Source organism: Drosophila miranda, chromosome XR (assembly GCF_003369915.1).
Source record: "Drosophila miranda strain MSH22 chromosome XR, D.miranda_PacBio2.1, whole genome shotgun sequence".
Lineage (NCBI taxonomy): Eukaryota > Metazoa > Arthropoda > Insecta > Diptera > Drosophilidae > Drosophila > Drosophila miranda.
Window position 1 is genome coordinate 23,561,650 of NC_046674.1, and position 15,931 is coordinate 23,577,580.

The window sequence follows — 15,931 nt, forward strand, 5'->3', positions numbered from 1 at the left end:
GTGTGGTTGAAGTATCCCGAATGGGGCTACGTGTTGATGACCAAGTTTACGATGCTATCGCTGTCTTTCCAAGAGTCAGGACGGCAGGACTCAACGCAGGCCAATGAAGCTGCTGAGAGTCCATAGAAGCTACAAAATTATACAATTATAAAAAGTATCTTCTTAATCATAAATCTTAAGAGAGATTAATCTTCAAATCTGAATAATTAAATTTGATTTAGGAACTCTTAGCCCAAACAAAAAAATATTGATGCTCCAGTATTAGGATTCTTTCTCGGTCCTATCTATCTTTATACTCGTATAGATAGATACATATACATATGTAGATATAGTTCGTGTCAGAGCATATCCACTGTATATGGGTCACAGTAGCCAATCGAGAGGGTCAGAGGACCACTCGCTGGCTGCGTTCGCCGTCCGTTCAGGTGGGGAGCACGGGACTGGTTCCCAATTAATTGGCACTCAGAAACTTCAAACCGAAATGCCAATGATGTTTGTCTACGCAATTGCCCCAGCGGGAAGGTCGAACGAATCGTTATGTGACTGAAGCAGTGCATGGCTGTGCCTTGTGTGAAGGAAAATTAATGGGGTGGTGTCGGTCGGTGAGGGGTGCAGGACCTGATAACTCGTGACCCAGCTAGAACGCATTGTGGACATCCACATGGCCGGCAGTTATAATTCCGTTTGCGATCATAAAAATGTATTACGTTGGTAAGCTGCTCGTAACAGGGCACTTCATTAACGAGCCATTCAAGGGGCAAGCCCGAGCACTGTCCGGCTTGCTCTGTCGCGGAGGAGCCGCCAAGAAGGATGCCAGACAATTGGCAACCGCATACCTACCTGCCTAGCACGCGACATATGGTGCTTATTGTGGCTCGACGAGAAGATGTCATAATTAGCCATAAATTAGCCAAGATTCAGCCGTTTTTAGCGACTTGTTTCAGGGGGCGGGAAGGACTCTACTCCGTCTGCCATCCCATGATGCCCACTAAGTCCATCTGTCAGCCGACTTGAACGAGTTAATTTATTTATCTTGTTGCAGCAGCCAGTCCTAATGCCAGTCCTAATGCCAGTTGATTTATCCACAAGAGTTGCTCAAAACTTTTAGCCCCATCCCATTCCCAGACCCCAGTCGATTCCGCATTGCGGACAGCATTGATAAATATGGGTGTAAACAAGCTGTCCGCCGGAGTGAGGATAAACTAGCGATTACGGTGCTCGTTTTGTTCTGTGGAAAGATTGGAAACAAAAAGCAAAAAGAGCAGAAATACTGTACTGTACTTCATTTTGTTCATTGCATGATCCACATATTTCATGCATAGCACAGCATGCCTCTCCGTTCATTCAAAATAATTATAATCAAATCAAAACCAGCTGCCAGAATACCAGTATTTTTCTTTAAGCCCCAACTTTAAAGTGGTCTGTATACGTATACGATATTAACATACATCCATATGTACATATGTATGCATATTCTAGACCTATTTCAGTTCGGTTAGCTACGGGGTCCGACCATGATATTTCACAGCTGTTCGGGCAGTAAATCAACCGTATGATAGAGGCATACATCCAGCTTAGCCTCCAACCCATAGCTATTGCGATAGGAGCTAGTCGATGATTAAAACACTTAATTGTTGGGAAAACTGAATAAGCATTAAAGTGCGCATCCGAAAGGGTATGGATCATGAATCACGGCCGGGCGACGCTTTCTGTGTCGAGTCTGTGTGGTGGCTCTGTTTCAATCCGCTTGGCATTTCCCATCGAAATACCTTCCATCCAGCGCCGCTCTGCCATTGCACTAAATCGGCAACAGCGGCGCCAACAACCATCCGAGAACCAACAACAATCGGGACGCGAGAGAGAGAGCAACAAATTTTAACGAGCACCGCAAACCCCAGCGCTCTGCTTTTTTAAGCCGCTTTCATTTACCCGGCCTCCATGGCTGTGTAATTACAAAAAGCCGCGGGCCGAAGTCGCTAGCAGAACTTGACAAATGGCACGGGTGGGGGGCCATAGCCATACGGGTGCTGGTGCGGGCACGGATGCTGGTGGCCATACAGTTGTGGGAACGCGGTACGGTTAACCGGGATAATAGGATGAAACAAATGTAAATGAAGAGGGGGGGATGTCGGTGGCAACAAGAGTACTCCCAGGGATTTCGAATGGGTGGGACGGGGGGAAGACTGCTAAAAAAATACAACAGCAACCGAATGGCAGCATAAAAAAGCATAAAAATTGATATGAAAGTACCTTCCAACCTTCCGACTATATGATACCTGCCATTGCAGTGAAGATATGATGTCTAAAGTCAAACCAAATCAGAGTTCTGTATAGCTTCAAAATGCATTCCTCGACCGAATACTCACAAGATTTATACCCTTCATAGCGTGGCACGTGGAAAAAGTCAAGTCAGAAACCTGCTCAAGACATTTCCAGCTGGGTTTGGGTCTCGTTTCGCGAGTACAAGTACCTCTGTGTCCCAAATGGAACATCGCCGCAGGTGCGCCCCCCCCCCCCCCCCCCCCCCCCCCCCCCACCCCCCCCGTTCGGAGCCAACAAAATAGCGGCCGTGCCTCTGGCTGGGTGGCGGGTGTGCCCACTGTGCGGGCTACGGTAGAGCTCATTCTGTCTAGATTTCCATGCCCGATACTGCGTGCTCCCGACAAATGTTTTAAGCTCTATCTTGATGCTGCCTGAATTCACTTATTTAGTGCATAAATTTTGGGACTGTTGTTTGTTTTCCACAGTATCAAGCAATTTGTTGTTGTTTTTCTCAGACTGCAGATAAAAGTTCTGATGCGAATGGTAGGGGCAGCTCGGCTCTCAAACAAATTCCGATGCCACTTTTATCTGGATAAACTATTTGAAGAGCCCGTTGCGAATAGCAAAAACTCGATATTATTTTCCACTTTTTGATTACACCATCAATAAAAAGCCTGGACATACACATACCCCATGTTAACATAGGTGGCATGACCGCCATAGAAGGTGCCACTTACACATGTAGTACACAATTTAAAGCACAAAAAATACAGAACTCAAAAGGCCAATGAAGTAATCTGCGTCATATTTCCAAATAAATATCCGGAGATTCCCTTCGTCCTTAAGCTTTTAATCCGCAGCGTGCACAGTAACCAAATTGACCGTGTACTCGAGTTCATATATTCGAATTTCTTCAGAATTAAGTCGATTATGAATTGTATGGCATTGTCAGGGGAACCGACTTGTTGTGGTGGGAACCGCAAGATGATGTTTGGGAGCCATTTACTTCAAAGGAAATGTGTCGAAAATTCCAATTAATCTATCAATTCAATCTATCCATCGAACCATAAAGAGCAATCTTTGCACAGTTGGATTCCAGGGGAATACATATGCTCTCCATTTAATATGTTCTGCAGTATACATTATGTTTCGCTATCCGTAGCTGGAATGCTTCGGTAATGCAATCAGAGCACATTCAAGCAGGTCTGTCCACTGAGCCGCTCATCAGCTCCATGGGGGTGGGGCAACAGTTGGTTGCAGTGGTGTGCGAAGGTCTACCAGTACCTGCTCCCGATCCTGCTCCTACTCCTACTCCTACTCCTTCTCTTACTCCAACTCCTACTGCTGCGGTGGCTGTTACTATTTCTAGTGCACTGCCCCTCGCGGGAAGCGGCAATTAAAATCTTGTATTCGAGTTGGGAGGCAGATGGAAAGAATTTTAATTTCCCACGACGGACCAGAATCAACATGGCTCCAGCGACGTAGGGTGGTAACCCATCGACTCCTCTAGGCCAACCCCAATTCCCGCACCCAAGTCCACTCCCACGAAACGGAATCAAAACAAAACCCGCCAAGCATCGGTGGGAGAGCGGGGGTACGGGTGGGAAGAGAGCCAAGAGCGGAGTGGACTCCAAACCGCGCATGCGTCTCCGCTGCACAGGAGACTGAGAGTCGAGCGGCAGAGAGGCGGCGAATTGGAGGCCCAGAGGCCTCCAGAGATTGGAGGCTGCCTCAGTAGCTGCAGGACTGTCGCGGAATAAAGTCGACGAAAAAAAAGAACGCACGGGTCGCGGCGCCATGTGAGAATCGTCAGGAGAACGCGCGCGTAATCTTCTTTCCCAGTCCCCCAGTCTGCTTCTGTGCTAGTCTACGTGTACGTGCTCGTGTGTGTGAGAGCTTTCGCCGTGGGAGTGTGGTGGAGTGTCTGCCCCTCTCTGTGTATGTTTGTGTGTACAGGTGGAAGGCCCAGACACGGAAAAAGCCCGGAGATACAATAGATTGTCCGAAATCACAGAGCAGAATTGTACTCGTATTGTGCCAAAAGTGTGAGAAGTGACGCGAAGTGCCACGCCCAGGCACCATGGAGCACCTACGTCCTCTGAGCTACGAGGAGATGTGCCAAATGGAGATGCTGCAGGCGGGCGCCGCTGGGGGCGGAGCAGTGGGCTCCGCACCGCCCGGCATGATGCCCATCATGGTGATACCAACAGCCCTGCTGGCGCCCGCAGCTGGAACAGCCGGTGTCTCAGCGCCAGACGGAGGAGCAGGAGGCGCTGCCGGAGTAGGGGCTTGCCCAGGCGGCGTCCTGGAGCACTACTATCAGCTGCAGCCCACGCAATTCCTGACAACGGACGGGGCGAATGGCGGCGAATTGGCGCTCCTGCACGGCGGCGAACAGCTTCCAAACACAATCCAGCTGCAACAGCATCCACAGCCCGTAAACATCCTCTGCACGGGTACGCTGGGACGGGCGCCCGCCGTGCCGACATCTGCTCCGCATCCGGCGGGAGCTGCGACACTGCCGCGCGGCTTTCAGCCGGCCGCCTTTGTGGCGGACGTCGAGAGCGACTTTGAAGGCAGCGAGTGCGGCGCTGGCGGAGGCACCACCACCTGCATGCCACACTTCCGCTTCGGCGGCTGCGGCCTCCAGTCGCTGCAGCACCACCACCAACAGCAGGACGCCGTCGTGGGCTGCGGCTCGCTCGCCTACATGATGGCCTCGGGCACCCTGGGCCGTGGCCGGCGACTCAGCGGCCACAGCAAGCCCAAGCGCGTCTCCTTCAAGGGCGACAATCTGCCGCCACCCTCGCCGCCGCCCCCACCCGCCATGGAGCTGGACGAGAACGGCCTGCCCATACCGCTGCCCGGCGACGGCACCGTCGGCGGCTGCTCCTACATGCACTTCGACAACTACATGGACTACCAGGTGCGTGGAGGGGCTAACGATTATCTTAAAGATTCCCATTCAACACCAACGCCCACACAGACAGGGAGTGTGGGAGGCATTTACGATTATTGCCGGATCTTTGTGTGCGTGCCGCGATTTGGCTGACAACAGTGTGTCTTAAAAGAATCTAACGACCTGGCCTTGAACGGTATGGGGATGTGGATATGGCCATGCCATCTTATTTTTATTCCATATAGATAGGGATCCGCTGCTTTCATGGAACCCGACGGCATTACGATTTGCCATATCCGCATCCTCTCATTAAACGGTGCCATACGATACTCCCCGGATGAGATCCGCCGGAATGGAGGTGCCATTTTGTTTGATAGGGAAAAACACTCAAAGGGCGAATCGAAATACTGACTAAATCGAGGTTCCCTCTCCGGGAAACCTATGGCTCCGGAAATTAGGTTTTGAAAACCGCTCATCTACATACACATACATGCCGTGCCCCGGGCACATTCTGCTACGATAAGTCTCGTAGCTGTGGTGCAGCTCTGATGCATGGAAATTGCATGTGGAAATATGCAAATTGGGTCTGTTGCAAATCTGTTGCGATTGCGTTGAGGTGCGGTGTGGAGTCAAAAAGTTGCGTAAACCAATGCAAATGCGACTGCATGAATGTTGAACTACTACTCGTATTTGTGGTTGCATGAATATGTTGATTTACACGAAAAGAAATTGGTATCCTGCTGCCGGCAGTCGGGAAAACGAGTTACAGCACAGCTCATCCTGTGGTTGGCAGCCATCCAGCTTCCAGCTGGTATAAATCTTGAGAGCCCCCTAATGCTCTTGGCCATAAATATTGATGTTTTAACACCTAAACTGTGACGCAGTGCAAGAAATAAAGTACTACATATATGAGTCATGGGAGCACTAAGAAGGGTTTATATATACATTTATATATTTGTATGTAAGGGAGGGATTTCTGTACTATGTTACGTGGGTGTTTGCTGTCTGCTGTCAATATCTGACAGATGGCGCAGTGACCCAGGGCTGGGGACAATCCGTGACAAATGCCAGCGATTCTATTTACACACACATCCTTGCAGAGCACCAGACAAACGATTATTTGCATGTAACTCAATTTGTTTGAGTTGCGGACAACGGACAACGGAGACTAGGGACTGGGGCGTATCAAGTTCATCGCAGGATCCCTATCGGAGAGCACAGCTTTGGCTCGGACCGACAACAAACTGGCAAACGCAAATTCGAGAACAGAAAGAACTACCCAAGAAGCCAGTCAACCCCATAGCTGCAACAGAGAAGATGGAAAATTGTGCACTGGGGAAAAGACTTTCTTTCTAGTGAAAATCTAATTTAAAGATTGTTAGACGGAATCCTTTGATTTCTGGGGTTTTCCCCCAGTTTCTCTCAGTGCGGTTGCATCCTTTCGAGCTCGTGCAGAACCAAAGACAGAGTGCGCTGGGGCAATTGTCCTTAGCGGCCATTACTCACGGCTAGGACTGTCATCTTTGGCCGCCGGCGCCATTTGTTCACATTTGAATAATAAATTAAATGATGCAAATTCCGGGCAGACTACCCTCGGAGCCCTTTCCTTATGCGTTTCGGCAAAGCCAACAGAATCCTCGTTACTTCCACGCTCCGCGTTCCAAGCCCCGTTGGAGCTACCGCGACCTTCGCTCCTTATCCATGTCGCTTCTCGTCATGGAGTTTGCCAATAGTTTGCTCTGACCGTCCATTGTCTAGCCACGGCCACATCCCGACATCCCCACAACCGACTCCTGCCGCGCTCGCATTTTCTGCTGTGGATAAACTTTTCACTCTGCACAGCATTTGCCGTGTTTCGTTGGAGAATAGTTTTGGCCATGGCCCGAGTGTCAAGCTCTCCGCACGCTGCTGCGGAAAATAGTCTTTGCGAAGGAGTCCTGATTGATGGATGTGGCTGAGCGTCAATTTCGACCATTCCCGACCATGCCCGACCATCCCTGGGGATGGGATGGTGACGGTCCTTCCCTGCCACATCCATTGTTCGCGTGGTGTTGCGTGTGGCGTGCTTCCTTTGTGTCCATGGCGATTGCCTTCTGCTGTCAGGCTCCATAAATTCCTCGTCGGAATGATGGAAACACTCTGTTAGCGGGCACGTGACTTTCGCGCGAAGTTACCAATTTCCCCAACGAGGAAGCGATCCACCGAGCCACCGACTTTGAGATACACACAACTTTTATTCGATTGTTTGCGGCACAGGAAATTTCTTCATCATCAGTTAAACTTTCCCACTGATGGCAGCCATTAGTCAGCCCAGCGGATGCGGAACTCGGATCAGATAATTCAGTTATTCTAAAGCCCCCGACCGACCATCTATTGACCATGGTCTGGATAAGCCAATCGTCAACTTTAAACTGTTTAACAAACACTTAAAACGCTTCGAATCCGCTTGCGCAGTCACAGTCACAGCCACAGCCGCAGATATAGATATGAACAGTACAGGGCTAAGGCGTGTGCCGACAGTCCTCGGTCATCGTACACATAGTAGGACGTCCCAGGACGTCCCAGGGGGACGGCAGAACAAACAAACGAAATGCGAAACACTAACACAGCCATTGTGGCCGATGCCAGCGGCGGGCACTGTTCTCCGGGCCCGGGCTCGGTTGCGGGCTCGGACCTTCTGTTGCCGCATTTGAATGGGTCTGATGTTGGGGCAAGTCCAGCACGGAAGGGAGAAATTACGTGGCAGCCACAAGGCAAATTGTGGGCTTCCAGAAACGGGGAGGGACCCGGAGAGGGCTAGGGCGAGGGCGAAGCTGCTGTCCATCAGCGTGAAATGGACAAATGATATTTGAAAAACTAAAAACTTGCCAACGCTGACACGACAACAGACGGGGCAACGATACCGCATTCGAGGACTGGATGCCCCGGACTACTCCGGCACCCCACAGCGAGCTCCCCAGTGACTACTCTCCCTCTCTCTCTCCGGACCACTCGGACAACGGCCCATTGCGCCCGTACAATGGGAGAGAATTGATAAAGTTTGCCACAAATTCCATGTACATTAGTTTTTCTTCATGAGCAAATCAATCATAATCAACACTCATGGCCACTCAATAAATTTGTGAAAAAGTTTGTTGCATTGTCTACGAAACTTGCCACAAAAGTTGCCTTGCCTCCAGGATGGAGGAGCGAGTATCCGAGTAATCTGAAAACGACCCAACACGACACAAACAAGAGAGTAAATTGCCCAAAAAGATAAATGAAATTGACTTCTTATGCTTACCCCATAAGAACACATAACTCAACAATTTGGAGTAATATTTTTACTTTTATCTTAAATGGGAAATGCGTTTCTTAAAATAAAGAATTTTTTACCTCCTCCAGCTATACATTGAGACGGAGACCACACCTCCAAGACTTTTTTAATGGTTGGGTTCCTCACCAGTATATTTGAATGAGTGCTGCATCCTTATTTCGTGTATCCACGTTCTAATTAAAGTCATATCTCATATCTCGCGAGACGAAATACGGCAGTCCTGGCAGCACTACTCGTAATTTCAACAGTAGTTAATCTTGTTCTCGAATCGTTTAAGGTAATCTCGTGTTAGGTAAATAATAAATCAAAATCTCTGCGAATCCGCTAAAACGTAACCAAAGTGGCACTCGTACCACCGGTGAGGGGTGCAACAATGTACACCCCGTGTCCCCTCGCTCTATCTACCTTGGTGCTCGCTAGTGTTGCTCGCGAATATTTATGGAATGGATTTGCTTTGTTTCCCACGAGTGCCGCGTACAACATGATGTATGTAGCGGGCATGAGATATGGCATGACAAATACTTTTCAGCACACACAAGAGTGCCCCACGGGGGCTGGCTGTCCTGTCCCTGTCCATGTCCTTGTCCCCACCACACACCCTGTGTTAGTGCCACCAGTCGCCCAAACCAACCCGTTGGCTTCTGGTGCTGCTGCTGTTGCTGTTGCTGTTGTTGCTGCTACTGCATATGCGGCACAGATTTTAGTTGTTTTTAGTCTCGGACTAAATTCTCGGAGCGAAAAGCAAAACACAAGCCAGAGTGCTGCTAAAAACTGCCGCTGCAAAAGGGAAAATAATGGCTGAAACTATAAAGCATTCCGTTACAGTTTTTCTTGCTCCTGTTTCTATTTTTTGTGCCACTGCTTTCATTGCTATTGTCCTTGCTGACTATGGTCCTGTTGCCGCCTGTGCCTTCCTTTTCTACAAACTGAATGGCTCTGACTCTGACTCTGATTCCTGTAACGTGGAGGGCGCTGAAGCTGAAGCTAAAACTGATGGTGGTGGTGATGGTGATGGTGACGTGTTGCAGGTTGCTGCCATTGTTGCTGATGCTGCATCGTCTGCTCATTTTTATTTAAAACTCAATTGGACGAGTCCCTGCTGCGGGCCATGGAACATGAAGCAACAATGCAGCCAATTTGAGCGCTGTCCGCCAGACGCACAAGCACCATCACATCATTCATCTCCATCTCCATCTCTGCCCACTTTTCAGTCCGAATATCTCCATTGCACTCACTTTGCCTTCTGACCACGCCCATGATTGTGTACCGGGTATACGGATCGAAAGGGCCAAACGTATTGTGAGAGTTGATCTATGGGGTGGTATTAAATACTCAAATACTACTCATGAATACCCAATGCATCCCAATCTTCGGTTTACTGCAAACAATGAAGTGTAAACAGACTCAGATGAACTGCCTGTTAACTTCACTAGCACAAGTTCCAAAATGTTTCCATCATAATTAGGATTTGTTGTAGTTTTCCCATGATTTTCGGTGGCATGTCAGGACAGGACACGACCTCGGCTAAACTAATTATAAAGTTTCAAAACTATGGCAAACCTGTGGGACAGACGGACGGACGTCCATGTCCATGAATTTTTCGGGCAGCTCTACGGCTCTGTCGCCTGCCAAAGCTGCGGAAAATGTGGCCCGATCTGCTTCCTGGCTTACAGCCGGAGCTCTTGCGTGTGACGCCGCGATGACGATGATGCGACCTCCGTCGACAAACAAACTTTTGCGATGCTCTTGCTGCTGCTGCTTCTGCTGCTGCTGCTGGTGGTGGTGGTGTCACGCCCAGCTGTCCGTAGCCCTGTCCCTGACAAACCACCTCCGAGCCCGTGGGAGGACTCCCGCCCGGACGGAAAAAGTGCAGTTCCGTACAATGAAGCGCCTTTTAACCGAACGCTGGCTCCAAAACTTTGCGAATTTTATTTAAACGCAGAATCTAGCCAAAAAATAATGTCTGTATGGGATGCACTACAGCAGCAGCAGGGTGGAACGGCAGCGGCAGCACGTAAAATATTTGCATTTTTATTAAAAATTGAATAAATTGAGATGAATTTTCGCACACCCTCCGCCGAAAGTTTTCCCCAACGGACGACTTGCCATCGTTTTTATTGCTTTCGGGGAGCCGCGGAAAAGTTTCCCCAGCATTTTATGAAGGGAAAGTCGGTTAATTTCCCTGCAGCGGCAGCGGATGCTGGCTGAATGCTGTTTGAAATTCATAATTAAAAATAGTTTGAAGTGAAACACGCACTTTGTGACGCGGTCATTGGCCGCATAGTGTCTGTCTTTGTGGCTGTATTTAATTTAATTTAATTAATTCCACGCCCGACAACCAAAGGCAGCCGGCAGCCGGCAGCCGGCAGTCGGAGAAACGCAACTCTCTTTCATCTGCACATTGCTCATACGCCGTGTGATGCCGATTTTCCAGCTAATTAGCCGCACCCCAGGGAAAGCCATCAAGTGCTCAAACAAGAGCAACCTTTGAAACAAGAACAAAAAAAAAACATGAAACTGTAATTAACAACTTTGAAATGAAAATGAATGAAAATCTTTCATCCATTGAAGAAAATTCTCTATGTAAAGATGTGCACTACCTTTCTGATTCTCGAGCTATCTGTGAATCCTATTCCTGATTCATTATTTAATTCCATTAGAGTCTTAATTACCTTAGTATTTATATAAAATGATTATTTTCTCTAGTATTTCCCAAATGGCAGAATTTTCCATTGCTGAATACATAGCATATTCTGTGATACAATATAGCAACTCGTATCCATATTTCTGGAATAGAATGCACATTCCCATCTTGGTGATCCCTAAGTTTCGTCCTGCCGCTGGCAATGTTTTAAGTTTGTTTCCAGTTTCGCTTCACGCATGGGCTCCCTCGGTGCCCTCGTCTATGCGGGGCAATGTTCGTAGTTAGATTTGATTTGTACTTTGCACACAGTTTGGCATAATTCCTCAGGCAGTCGCCATATAAACAAATCATTGCCTGCCTCGAGCAAAACTTTATGCCACGACATAACTTTTGTACGACAAAGTTTCCTCTTCCCACTCCGATCCAAAGATGCGAGGACTGAAGTTTGGGGATTCGGACCTGGGGACACATGTGGCCCAGGCTTATGAATTATGACTAAGGCTTAATTATGTCGGACCCGGATTAGCCCAACAACTGAGATTCTTCCATCACTCGTTGGGGAACACGAACACGGAGACGGACACAGAGTGCGTGAGGTGTGTGGGCTGTGGGGTGTGTGGGATGGGCCATTATATTGATTCTGATATGGTTATTCGGTTCATTAAAAAGTTTCGTGTTGATGTTTCATGCCAGTTATGAATATTGCAGAGCGCTAAAAGTTTCCATCTTCTGCTGCAGTTTTAATTAGGGCACAAAATCAACGGAGAAAACTTTGACGTTCTTTTAATGAAGCAACTTTCCGACTGGAGCGCTGGATATGCACTACTACCGACACCCCCCCCGCCCATCATTGAAACATTGTTGAAACATTTCCCTCACTCTCTCTCTCTCTCTATTTTCGCAGACAACTGGCTTTGGGGGCCTCCCAGACGTCACCGAACACTCGAACATCCGCCGTACTCTATCCCGCCAGAACTCCATTTCCAACAGCGACTCCGGTGGAGAGATAGCCAGCATACAGAAGTCTAAGGTGAACTTTGGCAGCGGTCTGGCGGGTGGCGTTGTGGTCGGCGGCGACATCGTGGGCCTGGACGCCAAATCACCCACGTCGCTGAGCTCGTCGGCAGGAGCGGCCGGCTCCGGAAAGGCCAAGGGCAAGACTGCACGCAAGACCAGCGCCGGAGCGGATGCGGCCCACAAGGGACGGCGCGGATCGTGGCTGATGGCCCTCACTCTGGTCAGCGCCATCTGCCTGCTGGCCATTGCGGCCACGCTCGCCTACCAGCACTTCTTCACGGCGCCCAGCCGCAACTCGCACGCCCAAAGACTGAGGATCGTCCGCCGCATTCTGCGTGACGTGCCACTCGTCGATGGCCACAACAACTACGCCTGGAACGTGCGCAAGTACGCTCACAGCAGCCTGGAGCTCCACCTTAGCCACGACCTCGACCATAAGTCCCTGTGGGCCCGGCCGGCCTGGGCACAGACCGACATGGAGCGGCTCAAGCAGGGTCTCGTTAGCGTTCAAGTTTGGTGAGTAAAAGTCCAACAGCGATACGGAATTTGCATTATGTATTCATCGATTATGAAGTATGATCACTTTTCGTGGGGCAGAACTTTTGGGGCAACAACCAGGGAGCAGTCTTTGCAGCAAGCACAAGCACCGACATTAGGTTAAGAGCTTTCACATTATTTGGGACGTACAATATGCCGTGATTTAAATCACGTTTAAATTGGATGTACACACGTACTGGTACTCGTACACGTCTTCGTATACCCAAAAGAAATGGGCATGTTCAATGGGGCGGATACGTAATGGAAATGAAGCTACCAGCCAAATCATGAAAATTGAAAAGTCACATAAAACGGCAATCAAGTCGATTCGATGGCGGCCTCCGGCAGTTGCCAGTTACCAGGGGCCAGAGAGATCTGACCCGTGCACATGGGCCAAAACATCGATGCATACAACCGGCTGGCACGCCCCCAAAACAACAGCCGCCTACCCTCGCTCCCTGCGCGGCAATAAAAAGCTGCCAACAATTTGACTGCAAAATAAAATTTGGCAGCCGGTCCTGTGCCACGGGGCAAGCAGCCAACCTGTCTGCCCCGCCCACCCAGTCTTTTGCCAGCTACCGCTCCTCCTGGCTCTGGCTCTGGACCTCGGTCTGGGCCTGGTTCTGGGCAGACTTCGTCTGGCAGGGCAAAACGATTTGACAAGCGGCAGACAGCTGCAGCTGGGGAAAAAACGCTGATGGGCAATCGACTTGAGTTCATTTTGAGGAAGAGCTCCACCACTCCACCGTGCAGCCACATGCCCCAGACCACCAGATGGCGCAAGCGTAACTTTCCGCCAATTTGGCTTTTCATTTCGACAAAGGTCGACAATGTCGAACTTTGGTTGGAATTCGGATGCAGCTCCCTCTCTGTTGGGCTTCGAATGCGATTGCTCTTATGACTCGATGCTCCTAGCTATTAACCTTTGAACTCTCCAATTAAACGGTGCTCGGTATGAAGAAAATGCCACCGAAAATATTTGATATCTTAGAACCCTGCCTTCCTGTCTTGTAAGGCATATCCTCGTACAAAAATAACCTTAAAAGTTAGACTTTCGGAAAAGCTTTGCTGTTAGCACTTTAACCCCACACAGTGGCCTATAAAAGTCGGCTAACCTTTCCCCTTTTTTCGTCACTTGCAGGTCGGCGTACGTGCCGTGCGAGGCACAGGGCTTGGACGCCGTCCAGCTGGCACTGGAGCAAATCGACATCGTGCGGCGCCTTTCGGACATGTACGCGCGTGAGACGGTACTGGCGACCTCCTCGCAGGACATTGTGGAGGCGCACCGCCGCGGTCTGCTGGCCTCGCTGATCGGTGTGGAGGGGGGACACACGATTGGCTCCTCGCTGGGTGTGCTGCGCTCCTTCTACTCGCTGGGCGCACGCTACCTGAGCCTGACGCACCGCTGCGACGTTTCCTGGGCCGGATCCAGTGCCTCACCCATGGAGCAGGGCCTTACGCCCTTTGGCAAGGCAATCGTGCGCGAAATGAACCGTCTGGGCATGATGATCGACCTCTCGCACAGCTCGGACGCCACGGCCAGGGACGTGTTGCAGGTGACACGGGCGCCCGTCATCTTCTCGCACTCTGCAGCGCGCCAGCTGTGCAATTCGACGCGTAATGTGCCCGACGATATCCTGCGGCTGGTGGCCGAGAACGGTGGCCTCATCATGCTCAGCTTCGACTCGGAGGACGTGGCCTGCGGCCGACAGGCTCGGCTCCAGGACGTCATCGAACACATCAAGTATGTGCGGGCCATTGCCGGCATACAGCACATTGGCCTGGGCGCGGGCTACGACGGTATTGAGCTGCCGCCTTTGGGCCTGGAGGATGTCTCCAAGTACCCGGAACTCCTGGCCGCCCTGCTCGAGGACCACAACTGGAGCGAAGAGGACGTGGCCATGCTAGCCGGCCGCAACTTTCTCCGCATCATGGAGACCGTGGAGACAGTGCGCGACTACTGGAAGCGAGCCGCCATCCAGCCCATCGAGCAGACAGAGCCCCAGCCCAAGACGCAGTGCACGTACATGTCGTCGTGACCGCAGGCGCAGGCGCGGGCGGTAAGGACACGACGCGACGATTCGCCATCAGAGCGGGTCAATCGCACCTCGGCGACGCTGTCGGGAATCCAGTTCTGGCGGCAGGCAGAAGCACCATCGAATCGCACGGAGGCCACTCCTACGAACCGCATGATCCTCGCGGCCACGGCGACCACCTTCACAGTCAGCGGACTGCTGCAGTGAGCTCCGAATGGGGGCATCTATTGGCTTGGGTTGCGAAGCAGAATGAGCAGGCTGAAAGGTGTTGGTTGACTGTTCGACTCGACTGTTGCTCTTCTAGGAATGGGATCGAACAATATTCGGAAATCACTTGGTGATGATGGGGCGCTCACAGGGGCAGAGTTTGTAACACAAAAAAATTTACAATACCCGAATAAATATGCGTGTCTCAACCCTATTCTGGAATCGTAGAACTGTCCTGGCAGCCCTCGTGCATAATTTAGTGTGTACTCGTAATTTTTTTTTTTCATAGGACGCATTAATAGGCGTATTAATAAATAATTATAATAAATGTACTAGTATTTAACCCATAGTTGTTTGCAGCTCTTCTTATTGGTGTAGTTGCTCTGCATAATTCATGCACGGCCGGATACTTATTGATGTTGCTGGGCCACGGGACGTATGCGCGATACAGCTGAAAAGCGAGAACCGCAAACCAAAAATCTTTGTAGGCTTGTCTGTGACTGTATTATAGTTGTACTATATGCACGTGCATGTGTACTCGTATCAGCATCAATGATTCATGCTAATTATCGCAATTAAACGCAAATATATTTAATCACCAATATCGAACGGACAGAGCCCAAGAATTAACTATAAATCACGATTCAATTGCAACAATTCCAACCACCCAGACTTAGATTTAAGCCCTGGAGCCGGACACTGGACACCGGAATCCACAGCCACGCGGCTCGCCCCGCATCCAGGGGTAATAAGAAAGGCGGTTTTGCATCCGGATCGCATTGAAATAATTCTTCTATATTTCTGTGTTAAGTAAGCGTAAAGCCAAACGAAAAATCAAAAAACAGAACAAAATGTTGTGCACGTTGGCACACATATTCGGATACACATAATAACTATATACATATATACTGAAATAAATATAACTATAAATATAAATATAAACTCAAGCAGACGCAGAAGCAATGCGAATAATCGAATAGAGAGACACGACACGCATTTCCATAAAAATAAAT

General features: G+C 49.8%; 1 protein-coding gene across 2 annotated transcripts in view; it reads left to right on the plus strand.

Moving 5' to 3' along the window:
- The window catches only part of LOC108152764 (putative dipeptidase CPC735_014430), an 81,622-nt gene extending 65,691 nt beyond the window's left edge, over positions 1-15,931 (plus strand). The window contains exons 1-3 of one of the 2 annotated variants that reach the window (XM_017282338.2): positions 4,012-5,188; positions 12,026-12,654; positions 13,817-15,929. In XM_017282338.2, coding sequence (XP_017137827.1) covers positions 4,343-5,188; positions 12,026-12,654; positions 13,817-14,714 — 2,373 coding nt within the window. In that variant the 5' untranslated portion in view covers positions 4,012-4,342 and the 3' untranslated portion in view covers positions 14,715-15,929. Of the gene's footprint in view, positions 1-4,011; positions 5,189-12,025; positions 12,655-13,816 lie in introns of those variants that run through there. The other variant, XM_017282336.2, reaches the window with a different exon arrangement.